The 27,184-nt window shown below is 42.5% G+C and overlaps 1 protein-coding gene across 3 annotated transcripts in view; it reads right to left on the minus strand.

The window, feature by feature from the left end:
- Window positions 1-27,184, minus strand: part of SLC45A4 (solute carrier family 45 member 4) — a 68,815-nt gene that overhangs the window by 26,979 nt on the left and 14,652 nt on the right. For all 3 annotated transcript variants that reach the window (XM_021387178.1, XM_021387176.1, XM_021387177.1), the window contains exon 2: window positions 10,070-10,683. In XM_021387178.1, the coding sequence (XP_021242853.1) occupies window positions 10,070-10,313 (244 nt within the window). In that variant the 5' untranslated portion in view covers window positions 10,314-10,683. The remainder of the gene's footprint in view (window positions 1-10,069; window positions 10,684-27,184) is intronic.

Consider the following 27,184-nt stretch of genomic DNA (forward strand, 5'->3'; position numbering starts at 1 on the left):
CTACACACATTCCAGAGAGGTGTAAATGCACAGCTGATTTCAGAGTCTCCTAGGTTCTAGCTAAAAATACACATAGCTTGATGGAGCACCCCAATAAGACAGCAAACATTTCCTTTCCAAATGCTCAACTGATGAGAATTAGGCCCCAACAGGGATAACACAGAACTCTTTTCCAAACAACCAGACAAATTTGTATCACGTTGTGACAAGCAGTTGTGCTGTACATCTCTCTGCTTGTAACCTTTGTGCTGCTGTTTGGACTTATAAAAGAAGGCACTGCAATCCACATGAGTTACAGGAGGACCCACCAAGATGGCACCATTCTAAGAAGGCAGAACTACGGAGGCAAGAAACGAATGCTCAAGCCAACCACCAGAAACCTTCTATCAAGTTCCAAGGAAAAATAAGGGGAGAAAGAAGCAGTACATCTGCTCCTCATTTGTGCTATAGCTTGGAACTAAACACAAGATCAGATGTTTTGAGGCTGCAGCGTCACCTCATCGCTACATAATTTGTCATATCTGCATCAGAGTACGATAAACAATCATTTTCAGGTCACCTGATGTAGCCTGTGTAAGACAGCAGGTATGCCTGTAATGACTCCTCCTTGCCAGAAAATGCCTGGCGTGGTGAGAGCTTACTCCCAGCTTTCCAAATCAGGCAAAGAAAACACGGGGAATGCTGCAACCGTATCCACTACAACTACTCCATGCCTGTAAACAATCATTTATCTGAATACCAGAGGCATCCTGCTGCCCTTAGATTCTTGAAGGTTTATCCTGGAGCGCCAGTGTTCAGCGCTCATTTTACACTATGCAATTTAAACTTAATTTTTTAGCCAACTACAGAAACTTTGAAGTGTGTGAACTTGATCTCCGCTCACTAAAAAAAAATATATTTTAATTTCTAGAAGCATGCAGACAAAACATTTGTAAGAAGTATTAAACACCCCCAGACCAAGAGCTCCTTTCAAACCAGCAGAATACACTGGGAATTTGCAGATTATCCTAAGGGCAGGTGGTTCAGTTCTGATAGACTGAATTACGGAAAAAACACTGTTGACAGAGCAGGACAACCGATAAAAAGAGGAAATTTGTGTTTTTAAACAGTCTCGACGTGAAAACACAGAAAATGATCCAGCTCTTTTTATCACTAGAGTGGGAGAGAGCAGAAATCAGGATCCAGGGGACAGAAACCCAAGTTTAAGGTAGTTTCAACAGAAGGTATACAAGATTTACCACCGTATTAAAGGGAACTGCATTACATCACGGTGGGACACTTGCCAAAGACAAAGCTGATGCTGAGGGCAGAACCAGACTGACTCTGTTGTTATCTGACTGCAGTGCTTCCAGCTCTACAGGCCAGCACTTCCATGGGGACACAGCCGTGCTTCATTTTAAGGCTTCTTGAGGTCAGTGTGGAAGATGTGTCTGAAGATTTAATGTACGTAAGGACAGGTGAGGCAGATGCTACAGTGATACCACAGTCATTTACAAGACCTCATCTTACTCTTTTTCCCAGAGTTTAGGATTTCAGGTTGTGCTGACTGGGGGCAAGTTAGGCTTGCTCGTCTGATAAGCTCTTTTCAATCCAATTTATTTCTGTACAAAAGTAGCTCATATTCAGTTGTAATGCTCTGAATTTACTACCCTGCAAAAACCCACCATAAACCTCCAGCAGATGATCACCAAATGTTAAGAGAGTACATTCTTGGTTTATGCATTTATGGAAAAAGATGCATCTGTGCTGCCCTGTACCCCCTGTTACTCAAGAGTCCAGAGAGTGACAGGAGCTACTGGGGATTTATCCAAACCCATGGAAATACGATCTGTGACCCGATTTTTCCATGTTTAATTAAAAAGACTTGTATTACATTTTATCAGCAAACTGAATCAGCAGCTCAAAACTTTTCCAATAATTTCTTGCAAAACAGCCTGCAGGAAGCATATCCAAAACCTTCTCAACTGCTGTTTCGTTCAAAGAGGATGATTAAGACAGTCCCAATGGGTGCATCACAGCAGAAATGCTATTGCAACAAGCACACAGGAGACTCAGAGGAGAACTGAGCTTAAGGGGTTGCAGCTTTGACAATCCTCTTGAAGCAAGCTTTATTAAAGCATTACGTGATTTGGCAGCAGCCCATTGACATTCTTTTCATTTCAGAAGTGGCCTTAATTTTATTTCCTTCAAAAGTAAAGACTCCTGTTTATTAAGGAGTACTTTCTTCCCCTTTTTGTAACTTGATTCACAATCCACATTCAACAGAAAAGCCTCAACTTGAGACCTGGCACAGCAAGGCACGCAAATCTCAGTTCTGCATTTACACGTCTCCAGCACCAGAACTCATCCACAGAGTTGAAAGGTTTCTTTTTACAGTAAGGAAGAGGCAACTGCTTGCTGGAAAATTGCCTCGCTTGCAATTACTTCATAAGAAAGAGCAAGGAAGCACTACGGTGTTGCATCTCTTATCACTATATTGTTATCACTACAAAGTTACCTCTAAGTCATAGGTGAGGGTCAAATTCTTTTCGGACAGGATAGGGAAGTTCACATTCCTGCTGTGAAAGCCTTTTCCGTGTGTACTGCATGTGTATTTGAAGCTTCACCTGACATCTTGCTCTCCTGCAGTGTTTAGATCCAAGTATTAAAAGCTGAGAGATACGGCAAATTTGGCTGACACCACACACGGGTTGGAGGCAGGTTATGAAGAAGGGTTTAGATTGCATAAAGGGTCATGCTTAAAGCCACTTGATTTTAGCACGTGCTCAGAAGACCGAAGTCTGCCCCACTTCTCCCATCCTTGTTCCACTACACACAGAAACAGGAGGTCTGCTTCCATTCTCAGTAAGAGAGTAAAAGACAATACAGATGTCAAAGCACTCCTAGATCGTTTCAAGAAGCCTGACCTCTCCTAAACCTTGGCTAATGAAGGTAAAGAGAAGGCAGCACACTGAACAGGAAGGATTTACTATTAGATAGAAGCAGCTACAGAAGAAAGAGATATTCATTCCCTTCTTAGGGGGATGATTATTTCTAGAGGCCTTGAGCTCTTCCCACACATCACAGACTGAAGTGTCAATCTCTGCAGAAAAATAAATGGATCTGAAGAACATAAACGGCAACAAAATTAATAACTGCTTTTAAATCTTCATCCTCTCACAAGAGCTGACAGTGTGCACTGTCATACAATTTGCTTTGTCTTGCACGTTGTGATTTTTCTATCTGTCCACAGCTCTCAGATGTCAGTTTCCTCTGATATATCGTTACTCGCATTGCCTTCAGACAAAAGCTCTCCAAAGGACAACTTGAGAAGTTCAAAGTGTTCTTACGCAGAAGTTTCACGGCAAACAGTCTATGCAAGGAATAAAAATAAGCCAGTTCTGTCTTAATGTTCCCACAGAAGATCAAGGACATTTGTTTAAGATTCAGAACAGGAGAAAACAGCACCAAAGTATGGCTGTTCTTAGGTAGACTTGTGCCTCCGAAGGGCAGATTCAGTGTTACTTTAAGAGAAAAAACAACAGGACAATTTTATTTACATATACACATAAAATAAAAGCTCCATAAGTAACAGTTATTGCACAACCTCCAAGCCACTCCGCGTTCGCACTGATAGGAAATTAAAGCCCATGCTCCTGCCTCCTCTACGTTTCAAAACCTTAGAGAACGGCACAGCACCTTCTTTCAATGCCTTAAATAAATCCTTACCCAAACCTCTTACTAAAGGCTGCTCTTTCAAAAGCTGCTGCTGTTCATTTAAGGCCAAGAGATATTTTATGCAAGAGAAACATGATATATGATGTGAAAGTCTCATTGACCTGCTTTTGGTTAAGAAAAAGTACAGTAAAATTAGTATTACACAACTCTTTAGTAGACATAAAGTTAGTCAATAACTAAAAAATGATGGGTGGGGAGGTTTTATAGGGCAATCAGCATTTGTCTCAGAGGCACAATATTTGCAGTATGTTCCACCATTCGAGATCTGAATTCAAATGCTACATGATCTTAAAGACATTATCTTCAAAGCTACCAAGGCTGAAGACCATACTCAATTAAGCCATTACGAGTTCAGGTTTTCTGGAGCCACTGTAAGTTCAGTTCTTGTCCTTAGGTCAGCTGCGTAACACCACCCTTTTAGCAGAGGTCAACTTCAAGAATTCTGTCTAAGGAGGAATTCAGATCTGCAATTCACTCTCAGCATCCAGTGCCCAGCAGCCCAGATGGAGATGAAACATACAGGAACTTGACTTTGAGAGTCAAACAGCAGGTCTCAGCAACTCAGTCAGTTTCATCCTATTAAGATGAGGTGAGGTAAGATACAGTTTTGTAAACAGTTATACCTATGTATATCCTTAAAATAAATGCATCCTGGGACAGAGATAAGGAGTAAAGGTGACAGTAAGCTGAGCTGAAATAAACAGCTTTTACGTTGAAGTTTTTCCAGGCAGCCTTTTTCCACCTGAATTACAGGCAGCCTCTAAAAGCTCATCCATGCCTTTGTTTCCACCTCCCCCCACCAGATCTTCAAGGTTTTGAGATTGCCTTTGATCTCAGGCTTAGCCTTGGAAGACCATCCCCTTCCACACTGAATCGACTCAGCAACTGATACTTTAATTCCTTTGAAAAAAACATACCTAAAGGCCAACTCAACGTTTACAAGTCACGCTTGATTTCTAACTTTATCTCCGCCATCTCCTCTTTACCTACATGCACTGAATTTCAACTGGGACACTGACTACCTGGTAATCAAAGTTCACTCCATAACACTAAATCTCTTTCGGATAATGACTTCTCAGCGACCGCATTGAGATTTCTCAGGATCAGCAATTTGTATTACTGCTTAAACACACTTTTTCCATGCTGGCAATTTCACATGAACTACATTTCAAGGCCCTTGAAGCTTGGCCTTAAGCTTTAGGCTGTAAGAATTTTCAGTGTAAGATAATGCAATTAGTCACAGTAGCTGAGAAGAAAACGTAGCCAAGTACTCACAGCTCAAGCCCCAAAACAGCTATCCCATATTTGAGACAGCAGTAATGACAGCCTTCTGTCACTTTTAGAGCACATAATGACATAAATAATTTCTTTTCCAAATGAAATGAGCCGCTTGTATTCTGCTCTGCTGAGCTCAGCCTTTCTTTGTATTAGTATCTATTAACTGGCACTGCAGTACTCAGTTTCCAGGAATGCTACTCCTTTGTGTTATTGTCCTAAATGACACCTGCTCAGGGTTAAGCTTAAAACCAAAACCTTCAACATTTAACGCTAGATCAGCTAACATTCACTACAAGAGCCCATTAAATCTCCCAGCATAACAAAATAATACCATCACAGACAGGCACTCCAAGACGAAAGTCGTAAGAAATCAAAACTACTCTTGCCTATCAGACCTGATACGTTTCAGTCACTGTTTCTACACTATCACTCATATGATGGAATACCTTAGGTTAAAACATAGCAATGAAACACGTTTTACAGTAAATTTAAGTGACACTGTAAAGGTAAGCAGGACATGACAACTGCTCGTGCTTCTCCTTCCGTAAATGCACATTGTTTCTATCTAAATGAGCTTGTGTAATGTATTTAATAATTTACGCAGGGGAATGAGGAACAGCGCTGGTGCTGACAGTCATTTCTCTGCCTATTAACTATTTATACAGTAACGCTAGCATTGGAAAGAGCCTTTGAAGCAACAGTCAAGGTTTGGCAAAGCTTTCATCGTATTGAATACAAAATGTGAAGCTTTTTGTTTGCAGCTACCACCGCTCATTTGTCACATGGGCATTTCCTCTGAAAGCAGAAGCCACCCCAAGCCGCAGATTTTTGTCCTGCAGTCCTAATGAAATAGTCACAGATCTCACCTTCTCCAGCCTGATTTCATTGCACAAGTTTCTTTAATACACCACATTTCTCTGAGTTCATGCCACGTCAGTCATTAGTCTCTCCTCACCTTCATTCACACAAATTACCTTACAAAATCATTTCCAAAATGGTTTGGCACCCAAATTTTCCATGACCTATTATGAACTGGAAGGAGATACAGAGATTTAATCCTTCGAAGCCAACATTAACGATGGAAGAAAATACACTGCCATTTATAAACAACAGCAGGATTTTAACTACTCTCACTGATAAGCAATATTATGTACCAGATGTTTTGGAAGACAAAGGCTTCCTCGTACTCTTACGTAATTTATAACATGGCTGAGATGCGACAGAGGAAGCAACCAGAAGTTGGGATAAGTCAGTGTTAATGTAGAGAGCATCCTAAATAGTAACATGAAATCATTCAGCTTCTCCAAAACCTTGAAGTGACACAAACACTCATACCCAGAGTGCCAAAGGAGCTGACATTTTACTTTCTTGCATAGCTTTCACAGCAGGTGGGAGGAACTGCTGATTGAATGTGCCTCCAAATAAAGGTTAATAAAAATTTCTAGAGGTCAAAACTTACAGAAGTACCAACTAATACTGTTTAATCTGTAGTCAGCTTGCTAGTTCTCATATTTGGCATATTTATGTTCTCTAAAGTATTCTAAGCAAGTTTTCTCAATTTTGAATTCATAGAATCATAGAATGGCCTGGGTTGAAAAGGACCTCAAAGATCATCGAGTTTCAACCCCCTGCTGTGGGCAAGGTCGCCAACCACTAGACCAGGCTGCCCAGAGCCACGTGCAGCCTGGCCTTGAATGCCTCCAGGGATGGAGCATCCACAACCTCCTTGGGCAACCTGTTCCAGTGCGTCACCACCCTCTGAGTGAAAAACTTCCTCCTAATATCTAACCTAAATCTCCCCTGTCTCAGTTTAAAACCATTCTCCTTTGTCCTATCACTATCTACCCATGTAAACAGTTGTATGCCCTCCTGTTTATACACTCCCTTCAAGTACTGGAAGGCCACAGTGAGGTCTCCCTGGAGCCTTCGCTTGTTCAAGCTGAACAAGCCCAGTTCCCTCAACCCTTCTTCATAGGCGAGGTGCTCCAGCCCTCTGATCATCTTGGTGGCCCTCCTCTGCGCTCATTCCAAGAGCTCTATGTCCTTCTTGTGCTGGGGGCCTCAGGCCCGGACACAGTACTCCAGATGGGGCCTCACAAGAGCTGAGTAGAGGGGGGCATTCCTATGCTGCAGAGAGTAAGTAGTCAATGAAAGAGTTAGAAAAAATTGCGATATGTATTTGGCTTGCTCTTGTTGCTAAGCAACTAAAACCTGTTCATGGCAAAACTGTTAACAAGTTGTAGCTGCATTTCTGAGAATGCAATGTAACATCAATCTAAACACAGCAATGAAGACAAGGATTACAATCACATCTGAAGGCATTTTGGTGGGCATACCGCATTCAGGGACTTCCAGACCTTTCTAATTTACAGTATCCTCTGACTCAAACAGCTCCCACTGCTGCCTTCAGCTCTTTTGTTACAAATTCAGAACTTCTGGAAACTGAAACACATTGACAACCCAACCAATGAATCGGAAAGGGACGATCCGAAGGACAACAACTAGAGCTGCTGAAGTCTGGCTTACACACCAAGAAGATGCTGACCTGCCAGAGTAACTAGGAAGGCTCGTGTTGGATATTAGGAAAAATTTCTTCTCAGAGCAGTCAAGGATCTGCTTTGACCAGGGAGGTGGTGTACTCATCCCTGGAGGCGTTCTAAACAAGCAGATGTGGCACTGAGGGACATGGTTAGCGGGCACGGTGGTGATGGGCTGAGGGTTGGACTAAATAAGCATTGTGCTCTCTTCCAACCTTAATGATTCTATGATTTTAGCTACCAGAAGTTCTCTTTGAGATGTGGAACACAAGTACACACCAGAAAGCTTAATTCTTAAGAATTAATGTACATCTGTAAGGAGGAGTCAATCTTGAACACCCGAAAGGATCCTGGTTGTTCAGTTTATTATGTGTGAATGCTGCCGTTAGAGTCACCACGTTTCTCCGTTTGCCACTTCTCAGAAAGCTTCTCAAGCCAAATTAACCTCATACCAAAAACAACAGGATGTTGTTTTTGCCAAATCACAAAGCAGAGAGAATACTGCAGCAGTGAAACAGCTATAGGCTGTCCCACAAATGAGGAATAAATATAGCTCCTGTTGAGGCACAGATGTTGAGGTTGATAAAAGTAAACAGAACCATGTAAGGGGTAATTACAAAACAGGCTATATAAGTCACCCATGAGTAACTTAACCCTTCACTGCAGCCAATGTTATTTATTCCTCTGTTGAGGGGGAACGTGAGCCAGAGTACCCAAAATTCTAACATCTGTAACCAGCTACCTCCATTTCGTCTCTACACAGCATTGAACATCATCACTGCATCCCTGCAGTCTTCTGTCATTTTGTCAGCTTTTCTAGAAATAAGAGCTCAATTCTTCCTTTCCCTTCCCCCAAATCCCAACCTTATTTTGATCACTGGGGTTAGGGAAGGAAAGGAAGAGATTTTTTCAATTATCTGGAGGAAACAGATTTGCTAGAAGAGCTCACAAAAGAAATGTGAACTAGTGGAGTGATCAGTAATTAAGAGGACGGTTTGTTTATACTGTCTGACCTTAATCATTGGTAAGGTAAAGTCAGCTTAGCCAGCTATACGTTTTAAATGTCCAAGTGCCAGCACAAACAAGAAAGTGAACAAGAAGTATAGGTCACTTTCAGAACTGGGGGTGCTTTGCATGGAGAAGACAACACAAGTATTTTGCATGCACAGTTGACAGTAATTGAATCCAAACTCCTAATACAACTCAAGTAGCTTAGATATCTGAATTTGGACTTACCTAAAACCAAAAATCTCAAAATAACTTACGGACATCATGAATATTCTCAGATTAGGATAATACACGTTTTGTTCAGCAAGTCAGGTCGATCAGAAAGCCTCTATTCACAAAACATGTACGATCTATTCTAACTGTCACTGAGAGATCAAAAGAGGGCACACAATGAGCTCCAAGAATGAAAGTTTCCAGGAAAGCTTGGAGGAACAACCCACCAGAATCTCTCACAGCCCCGACTGTATTGGTTATTGACTCAGCTGCTGATCTGAAATAAGTCCACTAGTAACATCACATGAAAACACATTTTTAACTGCAAGAAGAATGCACGAAGGGATGTGTACGCTGCATGCTTACACACTCAATCCCTTATATACGCTTTTTTAACCGTATCAAATAAGATATGTTTCATTTCAAAAGCTGACCTTGAATTCCTAAAACAATGTTGTAAATGCTGTTCAGTGAACATTTCAGAGACTTGGCTGGGTGCTTCTCACTGCCTACAAGTGAGCAGGGCAAAGGAACAACTGCATCCATAAGCCAAAGCAAACATTAACAAACACAGTATGCATATACTGTACATACGCTTACACAATGTAAACACATCACTGACTTATTCACACAGAGGCACGCTCAGTGCAATGCTTCCATTCACCTTCATGTAATATTTTCTGATTTAGAACATGATTTTCCAGCTTTGATAAGGCATTAATACCGGAAACAGTTTATCAGCAATCTAACGACAGAACTCACCAGAAAATTTAACATCATCTACACCTATTCCAGCTCCTCTTTCTCCCTCATTTTTTTCTAAAACTGTTCATGTTTTAGTAATATGCATTTGTTTAATCATAAACTACACACATTAACCAGAGAAAACAAGGCTCACCAGTAGTTTAACATAAATATACCATTTCATTAGAACTTGAAAAAGCAAAATTATTTAAGTAGTTATTCTGAAGTACTATAACATGAGGCATTTCTCCATAAATCAGGAACAGCGTCACTGGACTCTTTTGTAGTCTGATGATTCTAGTTTTGAGGATACCTACCTATTAATAAAGAGTTGTAGGTGGGAATTCAAATCAGGTTAAGCATTTATAGTGGGAAGCAATATTAAACAAGACAAATGCAGACAGAAATCCTCCCCACTTAAACATGGTCCCATACTGAATCTGTGGCACAGCCAACAATGAAAAACAAAACCCTTTTTATTCTCATTCGTAGCTACAGGATCACATTTCCTTCTGACTTCAATGAAAAACAGTGCATAAAGTATTGATTAACAAGAAATGAGGATTACTTACCAATTTGTAACAATACAGGCGTTACCAAAGCTGTCTCCATGGCATAACAAAATTCCCTGCCAAACATTACTGCACCATGCATCACCCACAGGCGTATCGGTATCCGGTCTATGGATCCTTCACTAATGGTCTCCTCTCTACTTTCATTCTCCTTGTTTTCTGGTTTCTGAAGCTGTGCCACAGGGAGATCTTGAACTTGCATAGATTCCGAGTCAGCATTCTGGGGAGCCATTTTCATTACCATAAAAATATATATGTTATATCTATATAAATAATACTACCATAACTCCACAAACAAGTTAGGGTGTCTTCTCTTTCACCTCCTGTTCCTCAGGCAAGTAATGCTTATATTCCTCTTGTACAAACAGGTATCTTGCAACTTCTTGTGTAGATACGAAACATGTAGAACTAAAAGCTTTTTGGTAGGAATTTCAACATATGGCTTGCTGGTTTACTGTGAGTTAGAGTTAAAAATCCATAATTGCCATTCAGTTAATACCAGTTTCATAATTATTATTGAAGAAGTGCTGAAGTTGTTATTCTTGCTACAGAGAGGTGGAAAGGCGACACAAAGAGGTGCTCCACTGTTAATCCCCATCGAGTGGCTGATTAATCTGCAACAAAAAGCAAGCATTTAAAAATTTCAATAGTATTTTCTCAGGATATTGTGCCCCCCCTTCAACCATATACCCTATTTCCTGCTTCATGCTTTCCATTGTCCTTGCCTCGTGTAGGGTCTTTCATTCCATGGTCCCTCCTACCCCTGGACTTTCCACTGAAATGCCATTGTTCTTCATGTTTAAACGATGCCTAACTGCACTCCTGCGTGGTCCTACACGAAGCCACAGAGGAATATATATCAGTATATATGTATTATATAATTATGTATATAATGTTTGCCTGAGACCCTCAGAACATCCAGCACAAGGCTAACAAACTCTGGGAAATTAAGGCAGGTTGCATTTCAGAATCAGCATAGGATATTCCAGTACTATGCCAGGAAGATGACTCCTATGCCAGGAAGATGATTCACAGATTGCCACTTACTCACTGCCACACAGACTTGTGTTCAGAGTTTTGGAAGTTGCCAGCTACCTTGCACCTAAGACCCCATAGTTCCCTTTAACTTAATAATACTAGAAAGTCAACTGCACAGATTAGTGGAAGAGTATATCGCTGTGTAAATTCAGACCATCTTATAATGAATATACTCCTTCAGCAAACATGAGCAGAAATAAGCCATTAGGAATATAACTTGGAAGATTAATCTTTGAAATATTTAAACTTTCAATGAAGAGATACCACAGTATATGCATCCTTCTTCATTTCCAGCACACAAGACCGGAGCAAACCCTCACATAAGTTAGTCCTTATGAGTAGAATGACACACTGTAAATTATTACTGAAATATATTGCAACCAGATAACAAATTGTTGCGTGCTTTAGCATAAATCAGGCCATTAAGCAAAGAATGTAAAATTGAGACTGAAGAAAGAGGTGACATCAGCAACTCTTGTTTCTGTGCAACCCTAACACACTGTCCTACTAGAAGTGTAGCAAGGGAGCATCTCAAGTGCTCTTTCCTGCTGATACCCACCTCAGAGCTGCATCCCCAGAGGATTTTTTGAATGTAATTTGTTCTTCCAGTCAACAGCATCTTTTTTTAGTCTGGGTTTTTCTCCTCCCAGATTTCCCCCAAAGTACTTAAGTTCCCAGATCTGATCACCTCAATAACAACATAATCCTAGAATTTCCTTTTGAGCTAGTCAAATCACGTGAGAAAAGCTAAAATAACTTACTGAATACATATTATAAGCCAAGATTTAATTTTTGAGTGTTTTAACCCATAAGCAATAAACAGTTCAGAACAGAAAGGTCTCAAGAAAGCACTTCTTCACCCACTCAGTATCAAAAGGAGGAGCTGAGATGCACTGCCTAGGGTTACTGAATCAAGGCACAGAAAGGTGCTTGGTCAAATTCTTCATAACCTCCTTGGTTCTATAAAGCATTTCGTTCCCATAGGCTTGGATTTGCAAAATTCTGCACGTGGCAGAGTTCATTTCATAGAACAGAATCACTAAGGTTGGAAAAGACCACTAAGATCATCTAGTCCAGCCATCAACCCAACCGCACCACTCCCACTAACCGTGTCCCCAGTGCCATAACTATCCTTTTCTTGAAAGCCTCCAAGGACGGTGACTGCACCACCTCCCTGGGCAGCCTGTTCCAACACCTCACCACTCATTCTGAAAAAGAATTTTTTTCCCAGTAGCCAACCTGAACCTCGCCCGGCGCTACTTAAAGCCATTACCTCTTTCTACCTTCCAGCATTAGCACTGTGTCAAAGTGGCATCAGGAAGGAAAGGGACGGGATTCTCTTACCTTGCTTCAGTATTTGACGTTTCAGCTCACTCCTTGAATAGCTATCTGAGTTTAACATAAATAGGAAGTACAAAATTAAAAAAGGGAAAAACCAACAGAACACATGTGCTTGTAACAGAAGTTTTGGGTTAAAAAAACCCAGCAGAGCACAGGTTCCAGAGTAGGAGTGATTATTTTAATTACAGTAATAAAACACTTAATTGCTGGCACACTGAGGTACAATTGTCTTCAGTATAATTTAATAAGTTTACATACCAGGTTTTCCTACTCAGAAATCACTCAGTACACGCACATGGTATTGTGGATAAGGGTCACAGATAACACTTCTGCACTAAATGGCTTTAAAGACTACAGCTTTTGCTCAGGCTCAGTTTCTCATCATGTCACTGTAATGAGGGATTTGACTCAATTTCTCTCAAAACCCCATTTAGTAGGTAGCTACAAGATAGCAGAACGAAGCACGGATAAGAAGGCAGAGTGTTTTATAATGCGCTGGGGCAGCCTGAACACACAAACAGGATGGCAGCAGGTTGGGAGCTTTTCTCATGGCAAAGGGGAAAGAGGCAGCAGAAAAAAGCAGAGGTGAGGTTTGAACCATTTGAGCAAGGCTGTTAAGGGTGTTAAGGGATGACTGATGAAGTTATGCCTGAAGTGGAAGATGACGGGGACTGACTGGTAATTTAAAAGACAGGAATAATGGATGACAGATGGAGGTAGACTTTGAAGCTGTAATTGACGCATAAAAAGAAGAGTATATGTTAAACATGTCAAAAAAAAGCAGTTGCAGTATTCAAGTGCAATAGCAAGAGACACAATGGACAGGTTTTATCTAAAGTAACAGAATTACAATTCCATTATGCCAATTTGGTGGTGAGCATTATGCTACTAAGTTGTAGCACTGAATATCAATGGGAATTTCTAACGCAGCAATGTCTTTCCTCGTGAGGTTCAATGGCTTCATTCCATGAAGGGTCAACCTATGAAATACCTCTACGTCATTATCCTTCCCCCCCAAAAATGATGCATTAGGCTTACATTTTACCTGCCATTTATGCAGCATAGATAGAAGTCTGAACTCTGCATCCCTAAACCTCTGGGTGGGGACTGGGGGAGTAAATCTCCCCCCACCGTAAGGGCAGAGCAAGTCTGAGACCGCCTCACGAGACTGAATGCGTACAAGTCTGTGGGGCCAGATGACGTGCACCCCAGGGTTCTGAAGGAGCTGGCTGAGGTGGTTGCTGAGCCGCTCTCCATCATATTTGAAAAGTCGTGGCTGTCAGGTGAGGTCCTGGGTGACTGGAAAACGGGTCACACCACTCCCAATCATAAGAAAGGGAGCAAGGAGGACCTGGGGAACTACAGGCCGGTGAGTCTCACCAGTGTGCCTGGGAAGATCTGGAACAGATCCTCCTGGATGACATGCTAGACCACATGAGGAATGAGCATGCGATCTGAGACAGCCAGCACGGCTTCACCAAGGGAAGGTCATGCCTAACCAATCTGATGGTCTTCTATGATGGAGTGACAGCACTAGTGGACAAAAGGAAGGCGACCAATATCATTTACCTGGACTTGTGCAAGGCCTTTGACATGGTCCCCCACCACATTCTTATCTCCAAATTGGAGAGCTGTGGATTTGACGGGTGGACCACCTGGTGGATAAGGAATTGGTTGAAAGGCCGCAAAGGGTGATGATCAGTGGTTCTACATCCAGGTGGAGGCCAGTAACGAGCAGTGTCCCCCAGGTGTCTGTCTTGAGACCAGAGCTCTTCAACATCTTTATCAGCAACACCGATGATGGGATTGAGTGCACCCTCAGCAAGTTTGCTGATGACACCAAGCTGAGTGGTGCAGTTGACACCATGGAAGGAAGGGATGCCATAAAGAGGGACCTCAGACTCGAAAGGTGGGCCCAGGTGAATCTAATGAGTTTCAGCACAGCAAAGTGCAGGGTTTTGCATTTGGGCCAGAGGAATCCCAGGCATATATACAGTCTGGGAGGAGTAATTCTTGAGAGAAGCCCTGCAGAGAAGGACCTGGGGGTTCTGGTGGATGAAAAACTGAACATGAGCCAGCAGTGTGCTCTTGCAGCTTGGAAAGCAAATGGTATCCTGGGCTCCATCAGAAGATGAGTGGCCAGCAGGGAGAGGGAGGTGATTGCCCTTCTGTACTCCGCCCTCGTGAGGCCCCATTTGGAAAACTGCATCCAGATCTGGGGCCCCCAGTACAAGAAAGAGAGGGAGCCATTGGAGAGAGTCCAGAGAAAGGCCACAAAGATGATCAGAGGGCTGGAGCATCTCCCCTGTGAAGACAGGCTTAGGGAGTTGAGCTTGTTCAGCCTGGAGAAGAGAAGGCTGCAGGGTGACCTCACTGCAGCCTTCCAGCACCTAAAGGGATCCTACAAGGGTAGATAATGGGAGGACAAGGGGAAATGGTTTTAAGGTTTTAGGAGGGAAGATTTAGGTTGGATGTCAGGGGGAAGTTCTTCACTATGAGAGTGGTGAGGTGCTGAACAGGCTGCCCAGAGAGGCTGCGGATGCCCCATCCCTGGAGGTGTTCAAGATCAGGCTGGATGGGACCCTGGATAGCCTGGTCTAGTATTAGATATGGAGGCTGGCAGCCCTGCCTGTGGCAGGGGGGTTGGAGCTTGATGATCCTTGAGGTTCCTTCCAACCCAGGCCATTCTATGATTCTATGAAGTCAAACAAATAAAATTTTAAGCTGCATTTATTGAAAGAGTCATAGAATAGAATATCTCGAGTTGGAAGGGACCCACAAGGATTATCAAGTCCAACTGTGGGATCCACACAGGACCACCCAAAGCTCAGACCATAAGAGGAGCCTATTTCCCTCACTCTGCCATGCATTCTTACTCCTATGTGTTTTTTAAGTCATTTTCAGAACTCCCAAGGAGTCCTGAAAAGAGAAAGCAAAATTGTTTGAGCCTCAGAAAAGGGTTAATGTTGGGCACTGCTCAGAGGCAGGGTATGAAGAGAGGTTAAATACAGAAATATGTACACTCATAAAGAGCATATGGGAGGAGGGAATTTGATTACGCTAGCTCTTCTTCCCCCTAATTGCACATGTTTTACTTGAACTTTGGTCACACTGCAACAACAGTAGAACCTAAGGAGGAGTAGTTAACATCTCAACAAACCAGGCAACTAATATACTGAGGAGTAATCTGTACACAAAGCTGTATAAAAGCTGCTCAGACTTCTTCTTATCTTATCTGTTACAGTTTTACTACCCCTCACCTAGGTGTAAGTTGTAATGCAATGACATAAAGCATGGAACGACGTGCTACAAGCCTGACCGGGCAATATCACAACAATCCTGTGCCTCAAACAGGTCGATCACAGTTTGTGAATCACTGAAGGAGCATAGGAAAATTTCTGCCTTCTCTTGGGTTTCCAAACTGGAGAAATAGTTATGTAGGTTGTACTTGTGGCCCACAACATTCAGTGGTTCTCCTTTTGAGCATGATGATAAGAGCAGCACAAAGTGTGCAAGCGAGATAATTACACAACACAGTGCCTCAGGCAAATGACTTCTACCACGCTTCCCAGCGTTTAGGACTTGGAGGTTGACAAGCAGTGTTTTCATATGCATCACACTGGAGATCAGTTGATGGGCAGTACATCCAACAATCCCAAAATAGAGCATAAATGGCGCTAACAGACATTCTGCCCAAATCTTTTAAGACTGAACTATTTTTAATGCATGTTACCAGATATCTCTTGCTTACAAGGAATAGGAATGTACTGTTCTACAAGCAACTAGATGCTCCAAGCCACTGGCAAAGCAGATGACTTTAATTAAGCTATGTAACATGCAGCACAATTCAGGTAATCACACACACACTTTATTAAGCTGTAATAAAGCCTGGCCAGTACATAGAGTTAAATGGGTCCAACTGGATACTATGCAAAAAGTTTCAGTGCCTCATCTGAAGCTGCTAGGAAATTGTTGCAGCATTTATTGGTGTAAGAAAATTCATTTCAGCTGGGTAAGCATGTGCTAATTACAAAATCTTGAAGTCTTTAAGGGAGAAATAAGCCTGCTCTACGGAAAATTGGAATGAGTAAATTGAAAAGAATGACAACTGTTCTGTCCAAAAACTATTAAATATCTAAAGGAATAAGGGAATTGAGCTGAGGCATAATCCCTTCTCATCCCGAGTTTCAAGCTTTATTGCATTAACTTCCAGCCACTCGTCTAGCCATCTAGTGTCTCCAAGAGCTGCCTCTTCCATTATCACTGCTTTCTTTCACGTCTAAGCACACAGGCTGATCAAAGTCTTCATGACATTTCACAAATCATAGTGAAGAGCTGCATTTTGCTACACAGAACTTGTTATCTAGAGATTTAACATGCGCTCTATCACAAAGATTCTACAGTTTACAGGAAGTTTCATCTTTTTCATTCTGAACCAAAGGATGAAGAGACACCTTGAGTCATCTTCGCCTACAGATGTATCTGTCTTTCCATTGTTTATCACTAAGTTCACAGGGAAAATAGTTAAGAACCAGTTCTGACTGAGTTTACCTAGGCTTTAACAACTGTGGTCACAGTTCTCATTAGTAGGATTTACTAGTCATCTGTAACATTGTGCATGATGTCAACAAAACCATAAACAACAAAAAAACAAACAAGATTCAAACAGGAGTCCAGCAGCTGCTAGTCTAATGCAGCAGCACCTTTCTCCTTCCAGAATCTTACACACTGCCCTCCTTCAATTCTTCAGCGAGCACACCGCACAGACATAGGCAGCACTAGCTGTTTCACTTGCAAATTTATTTGGCTAGCAAGACTATAATTGCCCAGTCATTCCATTTATTTGTCAAGCTTCATTTCTTTCCTCCAAGTTCTTTTCAGAAGACGGCCACGTTACTTTAAAATGTATCAAGAATGATTTAAGTATAGCTTTAATGTTAGTATTGGAAAGAAAGGCAATTCGAGTGTATCTGGCTTTTCCTCAGAGTAAATAAACATTTGGCTGAACACTTCCACCTCTGTGTTGGAGACAAAAAATCACTTATTATTCCTTTTCTGATTAAATGCAAAAAGGAGGCTCGGTTCTGCTTCAGCATTTGACTGCCCTGCAAAATGATGCATTGTTTGGACTTGTGCCTTTTCAAGAGCCAAATGGTGTTTGTCCAAGGAAATCACTGCATAGCTCCAAACCTGACAGCAAACTATACTTATGCTAGAATAGCTCGTTCTGCTAGCAAGGGAAGTTTTGTCTGACAGTCTGCTGCTTGCATAGGTATACAGAAAATACCCTACCAGCCTGTTATGCTGCTTACACCAAAGGTTTCTCAATCACTTCAAGTTGCATAAACAAGTATTTCCTCTAAAAGCAGCGCTCTGTTCTTCCTTTTCTTCACCCCAGTCCTTATTCCCACCCCTTCCTGCACCACCACACAAGCGTCTGTGAAGCGAACCACACAGTGAAAGTGATCGAGGTTCAAAACCAACTTGATTAAAAAAGAGCGCTATCAAGTCAGGTTGGTTTTACCTGATTGCACAGATCTGCACCAAAGTACTGAGGACAGGGAGCAGCAGCAGCAGCAAGGCATAATGCTTTGGGTAGCGATGCTCCAAGCCAGTGTGACATTGTAGCTCACATAGAAAACTTTGGCCCAGCTGGACAAATGCACTCAACTACTTCAAGTTCAGCAAGGGGACTGCATCCTTCCACGATCAACTCACGTTGGTCCTTCCTAGAAGTTCAGGAATCAAGAACCCTGTGACCTTCCTGAAGCACCGTCATATAACTGAGTCACAATTCCACCGGTTCAAAAGGGCAGCCGCTGCAGTCACACAGTTGATTAAACATCCCTTAAGTCTTCTCTCCTGTTTCCATGTTAGTAATGATTTTCAGATCCTGCTTTAAGACAGAACTGCGTGAAACCCAGAAGGGGAAAGCTACACTTGGGATTTTTTTTTTAAATGCAGTTATGCTGCATATTACTTAATAAGGGTCCTGTATGTGAGCAACAACATTCCTGACACCAAAAATCAACCTCTAATTTTAAAATTGTATTAGACCAAACTAACTTATTTTGAATCACTGAAAATTTGTCAAAGGAAAAAGGCTAGGCTAACTGGGTGCAATACAAAACCATGACATGTCCTAACATTGAATCCATCATTCAGGTAATCAAAGGCACTGAATTAAAACAGCGCAAGACAGATTACTTTCCAAGGGTATCATGCCCAAGGAATCCTACAGCAGACAATGAGCAAATACTTGGATGAGCAAAGGATTCCAACAGCTCTCTTAATAGCGAGGCTATATATCCAACATCCTCAAGGCCTCCAAGAAATCCAGACGAAATAGGAACAAGAGGGGGGTGCCACTTCATTTTCAAATAATCATACTATGGCTTGGGTTGGAAGGGACCTCAAAGATCATTGAGTTCCAACCACCTTGCTGTGGGCAGGGTTGCCAACCACTAAGTCAGGCACTAGATTTTGAAAGGGTTAATGAATGCTTACTGCACCCTTTCCTTGCTATGTACTCAAAATCCCAGCAATTATTAAACCCTGACATAAACAGGCTTCCAACCCCATCCCCACCAGAAGCAAGCCCTCCAGAGGGTTTCCTGACAACTTCTGGTCACAAGAACCCCATGCAATGCCACAGGCTTGGGGCAGAGTGGTTGGAATGCTGCGCAGATGTGGCACTGAGGGACACGGTTTAGTGGCATGGTGGTGACGGGTTGATGGTTGGACTAGATGATCTTAGTGGTTTTCTCCAACCCTAATGATTCTACAATTCTTCCCATAAGGCATGGCTTAAACCAGGAGCCTTCTTGCTTCCATCCCTTTCCAGCTTACTTAGAAAGTGACCAAGAGTAAGATTTTGACTAATACTCACATGGTGATGCAGCACCAACGCATAAGTTCCCCTGAAGGGGGTTTTCCTGCACACACATGCAGGAAAGAATAGAAAGACACAAATGTCCTCATGACACCAGGAAGAACATCTTGACAAGGGAGTACTATCCCCCCTGAGAAGCTGTGGATGCCCCATCCCTGGAGGTGTTCAAGGCCGGGCTGGAAGGGGCCCTGGGCAGCCTGAGCTGGTGGGTGGCAACCAGCCCACAGCAAGAGGATTGGAACAAGATGATCTTCAGTGTCCTTCCAACCTAAGCCATTCTCTGATTACCCCATTTCCTCATTCATGACATTTTGGGGGGCCAATGTCATCCTCCCAGCCTGATTATATTATGGAAAAACAGACAAAAGCATGGTTTGTATGAAGTTAATGGAAACAATTCTGGGAAGCCATCTTTTTAGAAGGGATCCAGAATTTAATGTGAGACAGACTTTAGCGAGTGGATTGGATATTATACTGCTCCCCAAAGGCACAGGCTGTTTGTTACTAATATTAGATCAGATTATATTGTTAAATCACTGCTGCCGCTGCTTTTACTAGGAAACTCTTCGGTTGTTTTTTTTTTTTTTTTTACACTGGGTAATATTATCTGATTAAATAGCAGTAAAACCAAAGAAGTTTAAAGAAAAAAACAACTGATGCTCCTATTAGACTGTAATTTATTAACAGTGATGCATTAAACAAGTAAACTGCTAAGGAGATACTGATTTAAATACCAAGAGAGAATCCTTCCCACGTAGTGGAATATAGAACAGCTGGGACTGGTGATGCTGAGCAGCAGCTTCACACTATGGCCATGTCACGAGCACGCTTTACTCATAACAGCTGGATCTCCACGTAGCAGGATCTCATCCCGAATTAGATAGAGGTTAAAACATGATGGTAAGCACTAATAGCTAAGTGCATTCAAAAGCAAAAAAAAATAACAACCTAGTCACCACATAAGCATGAAGAACTCATCGGGACGGAGATCTTGCAGACCAGTCTGTTGAACATGAGAGTTATCTTCCATCAGAGAAGAACTGATTCATTCCCTCTCTGTCTCAGTGCGTGCAGTGGAGGAAAACAAACAAGGCTATCATCAGAGAATACCTCCATGTATCCTTAACTGGATTAACTGGAACCAGCTTCCCGTCCTGCAGAAGAAAGGACAGTGTCCAACCCCGTATTGCTGGTGGTGCAAGAGTAATCCTAACTATCAGTGCATCTTTGCCACCAGCATTTTTTTGCAAGTTTTTTTTTTTTTTAATCAGGGCTGTCCTCCTGATTGCACAGTGTGGGAAATGAGTTGTATCAATGCAACCATTTGTAAATTACTCTCTAGAATGAGCAACACTCCCTACAATAAGTTGAGAATAGTGTTGAGCATGAATATACATCTGTAAAAATGAGTTAAGCTAGGACAGATTAGTTAGCCTGCATGCGCAATGCTAGATATTCCCTGCAGATGTTACTGCACATACAACTAAGAGCACAATACTTCCTTTATTTTCCTATGCTGGTAGCTGACTAATTACATTCACTGCTCTGAAAACTTGCAGGCTGTACAAACTAGTTTCCTCAGGCTGCAAATGCTTAAGAAACCCAAATACTGCCAGAATATGCATCAGACAATTACAGAAGCTATTCAGTAGATCAAGACAAAAATGCACAGAGCACAGACCTTCATGAATTGACTTCCTCTCACATATCATTATGATCTGCAAAGTCTAATTCATTGGAATTATCTCTAATGACCAGTCCCTAAATGTAATGCCATGATTCAATCTCAGAAAACTCTGAGAAAGTCAAGCTTTTGAAAGCACCCAGAGAACTTTGATCACCCCCTAACAAAGATGGAAAAATTGAGTAAAAACTAGCCCAAACCTAATCTGAGGAAATAAATATTCCCTCAGAAGAAAACCAAAACAGCATCCCAGTATGAGGATTTCTCACATTTCAGACTCTCCGAAGAGTTTGTAAACAACTAAACATCACTGCTTATATCACCTTGCACTACATACTCTCCCTTTTTGCCTTCTTCCTGGGAACTCACAGATCAAACTGGTACGTTATCACGCTGTGACAGTTTGCTAATTAAGAAGCAATTACTCAGCAACCTGCAGTTCAAGCCAGCGCTGATGCATCACGATTACTAGAAACAGTCTGCCTCTCATCGGTGTAGAGAGATGCCTTCCCTCCTGTCTCTACCCAACACCCATTTTGCACAGGTTCCCTTCAGCAGGGGAGACTAGGATACTTTAACTGCCCTACATCTAGTACTATGGAGCAAGCTGAGAGGTCTTTTAGGAGAAATTTTTATTTCTTACTTCCATCCAATGATGCCTACCTCCTTCTGATGCAACCACACTGCAATAGGTGCAGTAAGCTGCTGCTTCCCAGCCACATAACCTCAAGCCTACCATAGATTGGGTGGTGCTAACAGAGGAACACTGTAGGTTAGAGCATCAGTTTATGGTGCAGCACCTCTGGTAAACACCATCAGAGCCTCCCCTTTGAAACACATGGAATTACAAACAAGACCCACGACAGCACACTCCTCTAAAGTACTGCTATCACTTGAACACATTCCCATTTGCTTTTTTCAGACCATCGCAGAATTGTTTGAGTTGGAAGCTGAGCATCCCAAATAGCAGCATGACAGATGTGTTTACGTTCACTGTCATGAAGTGCAGCGATTTGATTTAGTTTCTGAATAATTAAAATAATCATTTTAACTGACCTAGCAGGGATGCACAGCCAGTATATTTTAAGAAAGTCATGACATAAAGAACCAAAATTAAGAATCCCTTCTTCACGCTAATAATTAGAAAACTAATAAGTCTTAAGAACACCAGAACAGTGTTCTCTCAATAACATGGATAAATCAATGCATGGAAGGGCTGCACAACCACACTGATTTCAGACCATATCACTAGCATTTGGGAAAAAAGTAAGAACTCCCACAAGCAGCATTTTAATACTCAATTTCTAGAGAAATAAAAGGGGGACTGTAAGAAGGAAGGGGACAGACTCTTTAGCAGAGCCTGTTGTGATAGGACAAGGGGAAATGGTTTCAAACTACAAGAGGGGAGACTTAGTGGAAGCAGGGACATGCAACCTGGGAGAAGTAAAGGGATGCTGCTAGGCTGTGTAGGTATGGGGTCAGGAAGGCCAAGGCCTGTCTGGAACAGGACTTGGCAAGGGGGCACAAAGAAGAATAAGGAAGGCTTCTACAGAAACATCAATCAGAAGAAGAAAGTCCAGGAAGGCGTACTCTCCCTAGAGAGGGATACAGGCAGGCTGGTAACAACAGACAAGGAGAAGGCTGCAGTTTTTCTCCTCACTCTTCGCTAGCAACTGCTCTATACACAGCCCTCAAGTGGATGGCTCTGAAGGAGAGAACAGAGGAAGCGATGCCTCTACTGCTGTAAGCAAAGGTCAGGCTCGAGACTGCCTGAGGAATCTGAATGTCCGTAAGTCCACGGGTCCCGACAGGATGCATTCTAGAGTCCTGAGGGAACTGGCTGACATAATTGCCAAACCACTCTCAATGATATTAGAAGAATCATGGCAGTCACATGAAGTCCCAGGTGACAGGAGAAAAGGCAATACAGCACCTATTTTTAAGAAGAGCTGAAAGGATGACCCAGGGGAACTACCAATCCGTCAGTCTCACCTCTGTGCTGGGAAAGAAAAAGGAGCAGATCCTCCTGGAAGCGATGCTAAGGCACATGGAAGAGAGGGAGGTGATACGGGATAACCAGTATGGCTTCACCAACAGCAGATCCTGCCAGACCAACCTTCTCATTTTTTATGATGGCTTAACTGCATCAGCAAATAAGAGCCACTTATATCATCGATCTGGATTCAGTAAGGCCTTTGACACGGTCCCCCACAACATCCTTCTGTCCAAATTAGAAAGATATAGATTTGATGGGTGGACTGTTCAGGGGGTGAGGAACAGATTGTGAGACCATACACAGAGAGAGGAGGTCAATGGCTCAATGTCTGGACAGAGATCAGTGAAGAGTGGTACCCCTCCAGGGTCAGCACTGGGACCAGTGCTCTTTAACATCTTCCATGACACTGACAGTGGGCTTGAGTGCACCCTCAGCAACTCTGTGGATGACACCAAGCTGTGTGGTACAGTTTACATGCCTGAGGGACAGGATGCCATCCAGAAAGTCCCAGACAGGCTTGAGCAGTGGGCCCAGGTGAGGTCAACAAAGCCAAGTAACCACAAGGAGCTGCACCTGGATCATGGCAACCCCCACTAGCAGCTACTGGATGTACAGATGGAGTACAGCCCCACTGAAGAGGACTTCAGGGTACCAGTGGATGGCAAGGCTGGACATGAGCCAGCACTGTGCCCTTGCAGTCCAGAAAGCCAACCGTATCTCCTGAGCTGCATCAGAAGAAGCAGGACCAGTAAGGTGAGGGAGATGATCGTGCCTCCCTACTCTGCACTGGTGAGACTTCACCTGCAGTACTGTGTTTAAATGTGGAGTCCTCAGTGCAGGAGAGACACAGACCTGTTGGAGCACATCCAGAGGAGGGTCACAGAAATAATCCAAAGGATGGAACACATGCCCTACGAGGAGGTGTTCCTAGAACAGGATTTTCCAAGAGACAGTGGATGCCCCATCCTTGGAGACATTCAAGGTCAGGCTGGATGGGGCTCTGAGCAACCTGATCTGGCTGTGGGTTTCCCTGTTTATTGCAGGGGAATTGAACTAGATGATCTTTAAGGGTCCCTTGCAACTCCAATGATTCTGTGAAATATACTGTTTAATAGACACTTTCCAGGAGAAGGGAATATAGCTCATGAACAAGCAACATGGTGGCCAATACGGTGTCTATACGAACCATCTGCTTTAGATAAGTTCAGTGCAAGCAATAGGATTTAGACAGCTGGTTTACAAGCAGGCACAGAGAAAGCTGGTGGACACACTTATGATCAGCCTGATAACTACATATTTTGATTTTTAACCAAGAGCAAACACTATTTTGGTCACACATTCTGCCAAGTTATACCCCATTAGAACTGGCAGATATTTACTGACACGCACATTGCAATAACAAGAGGCTTGGCAGTTGAATGCAATAGAGACCTGCTAAAAGGGAAATATTTAGAGCATTCAGACCTCTAGCACTTGTGGCTTAGCAGAACTATGAAACACTTGGCAAAAGCTTGTCAGAATTCAGCCTTTTTACCTGATTTGGGAATGACTGTCAGTCACTCTCCTTTTACAGGATGCACAGCTTCAGCATCCACGTCACTTCAAGCAGCAGATATCTGGACCACTCTGAAAACTATAGTTGAGGAGCTTTTATGCTCTGCTGTCACATCAGAGCAATCACTAGAGCAGATCTTAGAGCTCACAGTCACCTAAAGAGGTAGAACCCAAAGGAAATGCATCTCACAGTCTAGGTTTAGTACTGTCACCTTCAGACAGTTGGATTGTGCTCTGACAGCCCATCAGCTTATTCCAGATGCTTCCCAGCTGCAAAACAAGCAGCTACCTTCAAGGGAAGTTTTACATAGGACACTCTAGAATCTTTTAGGGATGAAGCTGCATAGTGAGATGGAAGCAGCCCCGATCCATGGGACTGGGAGCAGTTATCAGATGATCTGAACTTAAAAACATATATTTTGCATCCATCAGCACAGATGGCTAAGCCTGTGTCCCTTTGAATCCACATAGCAACACTTTCCAGGGGCAGTGGTTAAGAGGAATCAACATAATGGTTTTCATCAGCTGCACTGTAACCATTTATCATGAGCCAGCTGGGCCTGTCACCAGCCAGCCACACCAGTAGGAGGGATGCTAGCATTAATTGCTTGAAAATTGTTAGCCTTACAAAGAATTACACGCTCCTCTTAAACAGCAAATGCTGATTGAAAACCACCTCTTACAAGTATGCTTCAAAGCATCTTTTCTTGAATGTTCCTCAGTTTCTACTGGACCAGGCAGGATTCTTTTCATAAGAGGGATATCTGAAGCCAGCAAGTCACAGCCAGCATTAACTTAAGACCCACACAAGTGACTGCCCTTCAGTCATTTGCAAGATGCAGGTTTGTTGGCACAAAGAACATGGAAATGAGAAATTCAGCCTATACAAGCACAACTGATTGTTCAGAAAACAAAGCTAATCTAGTGGTTGCTTCTTTGCACACAGCTAATTGCACACCAGCTAGAGCACCTTTATCATTCTCAGACACAGACTGAGTTTGCGGTCAGATAGTATCACAGGTATTTCTGTAGGTGGGTAGAACTGCTTCAGTGCTTGCAGGCACTGGAAGCAGCACATGGGAAAAGCAGGCTGAATAGTGAGGCAAGTGCTAGAATTTCAGTACACAATGGCAAGCCAGTTGTTGCACTTCACTATCTTGCTAAGTTATCCCACTTAGTTAACTAAAATCTTCAAATACATCAGCTCTTCTGTTCAGAAGTGCATCAAGAATAGCAATGCCCTACTTAAAGAAGTCATTAAGATTAGTCTACCAGGCACTTAAATTAACAGCTTTCTATTTTCAAAATCAACTTGGTGGTCATCCAGGAGATGACAGCTGCCCACAGGTAAAGGACAGCAGCAACCTGAGCAAGGAGCATCGTTAATCACATGCAGAGGTCACAAAGTATGATGTGAGCACAGGTGCACTTGCAGAAGTTGCCAGGTTTTTCTGACAAGGTACATTTCAGAAAGGGAAGCTTTACTTCTGTGGCACAGATGAAACAAACCATGGGCTTACGTCTGTGGGGAAAGACATCAGGACAGTCATTATTCCAAGAACAATGGGGTGAACTGAAGCCAAAGTCAATTACTTGGATGAATACTGTGTAATACTACCTACTCTCTTCTTTTCAAAGAGTTTTAGGTCTTCAGACTATTTCTTTAAAGAACTGTTCCACTTTTAACCGAATACTTTCTCTTATCAGTTTATTCTGGTACAAGATAGCAGCTTGGCTTCCAACCCAGTTCCCATGAAAACAGCTAACACAGGATTCCTTTCTCCAGCATTAGTACCAGCAAAAATGCATTTATAACATGAAGTTGAGATGAAATAGAATATTCCCCCTGAATTATTTCACTGCTTTGAGCCAGTCTACTCATTGCTTACAAAGTGTTTATAGACAACAGCTCGTTGGAATTCAGAAACTAAGTTAAGTACACTTAGTAAAATTGTTCCTTATGTATATATTGGGCCAAATCTTTGCTTCGGTGCTCAAAGGGGAGACAGATGTTACCTTGATACAGTGACATACTTAAATCTAAGTACAGAAAGTATTATACCTACTGAACTATCTAGCTATTAAAGGTGGGCATCAAACCAAAAAAGCAAATGACTGAATGTGCTATGAGCAACTAGCAGAGACCACAGAATAGCTGGGTTGGAAGGGATCTTTAAGTTCATCCAGTTCTAACTACAGTAAAGGACAACTTCCCCTGGATCAAGTTGCCCAAAACTCCTCTTCCATCCTGGCCTTGAACATTACCAGGAATGGGGCATCCACAGCTTCTCTGGGCAACCTGTGCCAGCGCCTTATCACCCTCGGAGTGAAGATTTTTTTTTTTTATACCCTAAACTCACCCTCTTTAGTCTAATGCCATTAGACCCTGTCCTACTCAGATCAGACTGCAGTGACATTAGCTCTGCCCAGAATTTCTAAGAAGTCCACTGGCAATACTTCGGTGTTTTTAGATGGTCTGTCCTAGGCCACTGGGTTACAGTTAGACTTTTACAGTTGATTCCAGACAACAAGTGGCTGAATTTGGTCACCTGAGGTCTTTCAGGAAGAATCCTATTCTAAAACACAGAAAGGTTCCACTGAATTAGTGAA

This window comes from Numida meleagris, chromosome 2 (genome assembly GCF_002078875.1).
Source record: "Numida meleagris isolate 19003 breed g44 Domestic line chromosome 2, NumMel1.0, whole genome shotgun sequence".
NCBI lineage: Eukaryota > Metazoa > Chordata > Aves > Galliformes > Numididae > Numida > Numida meleagris.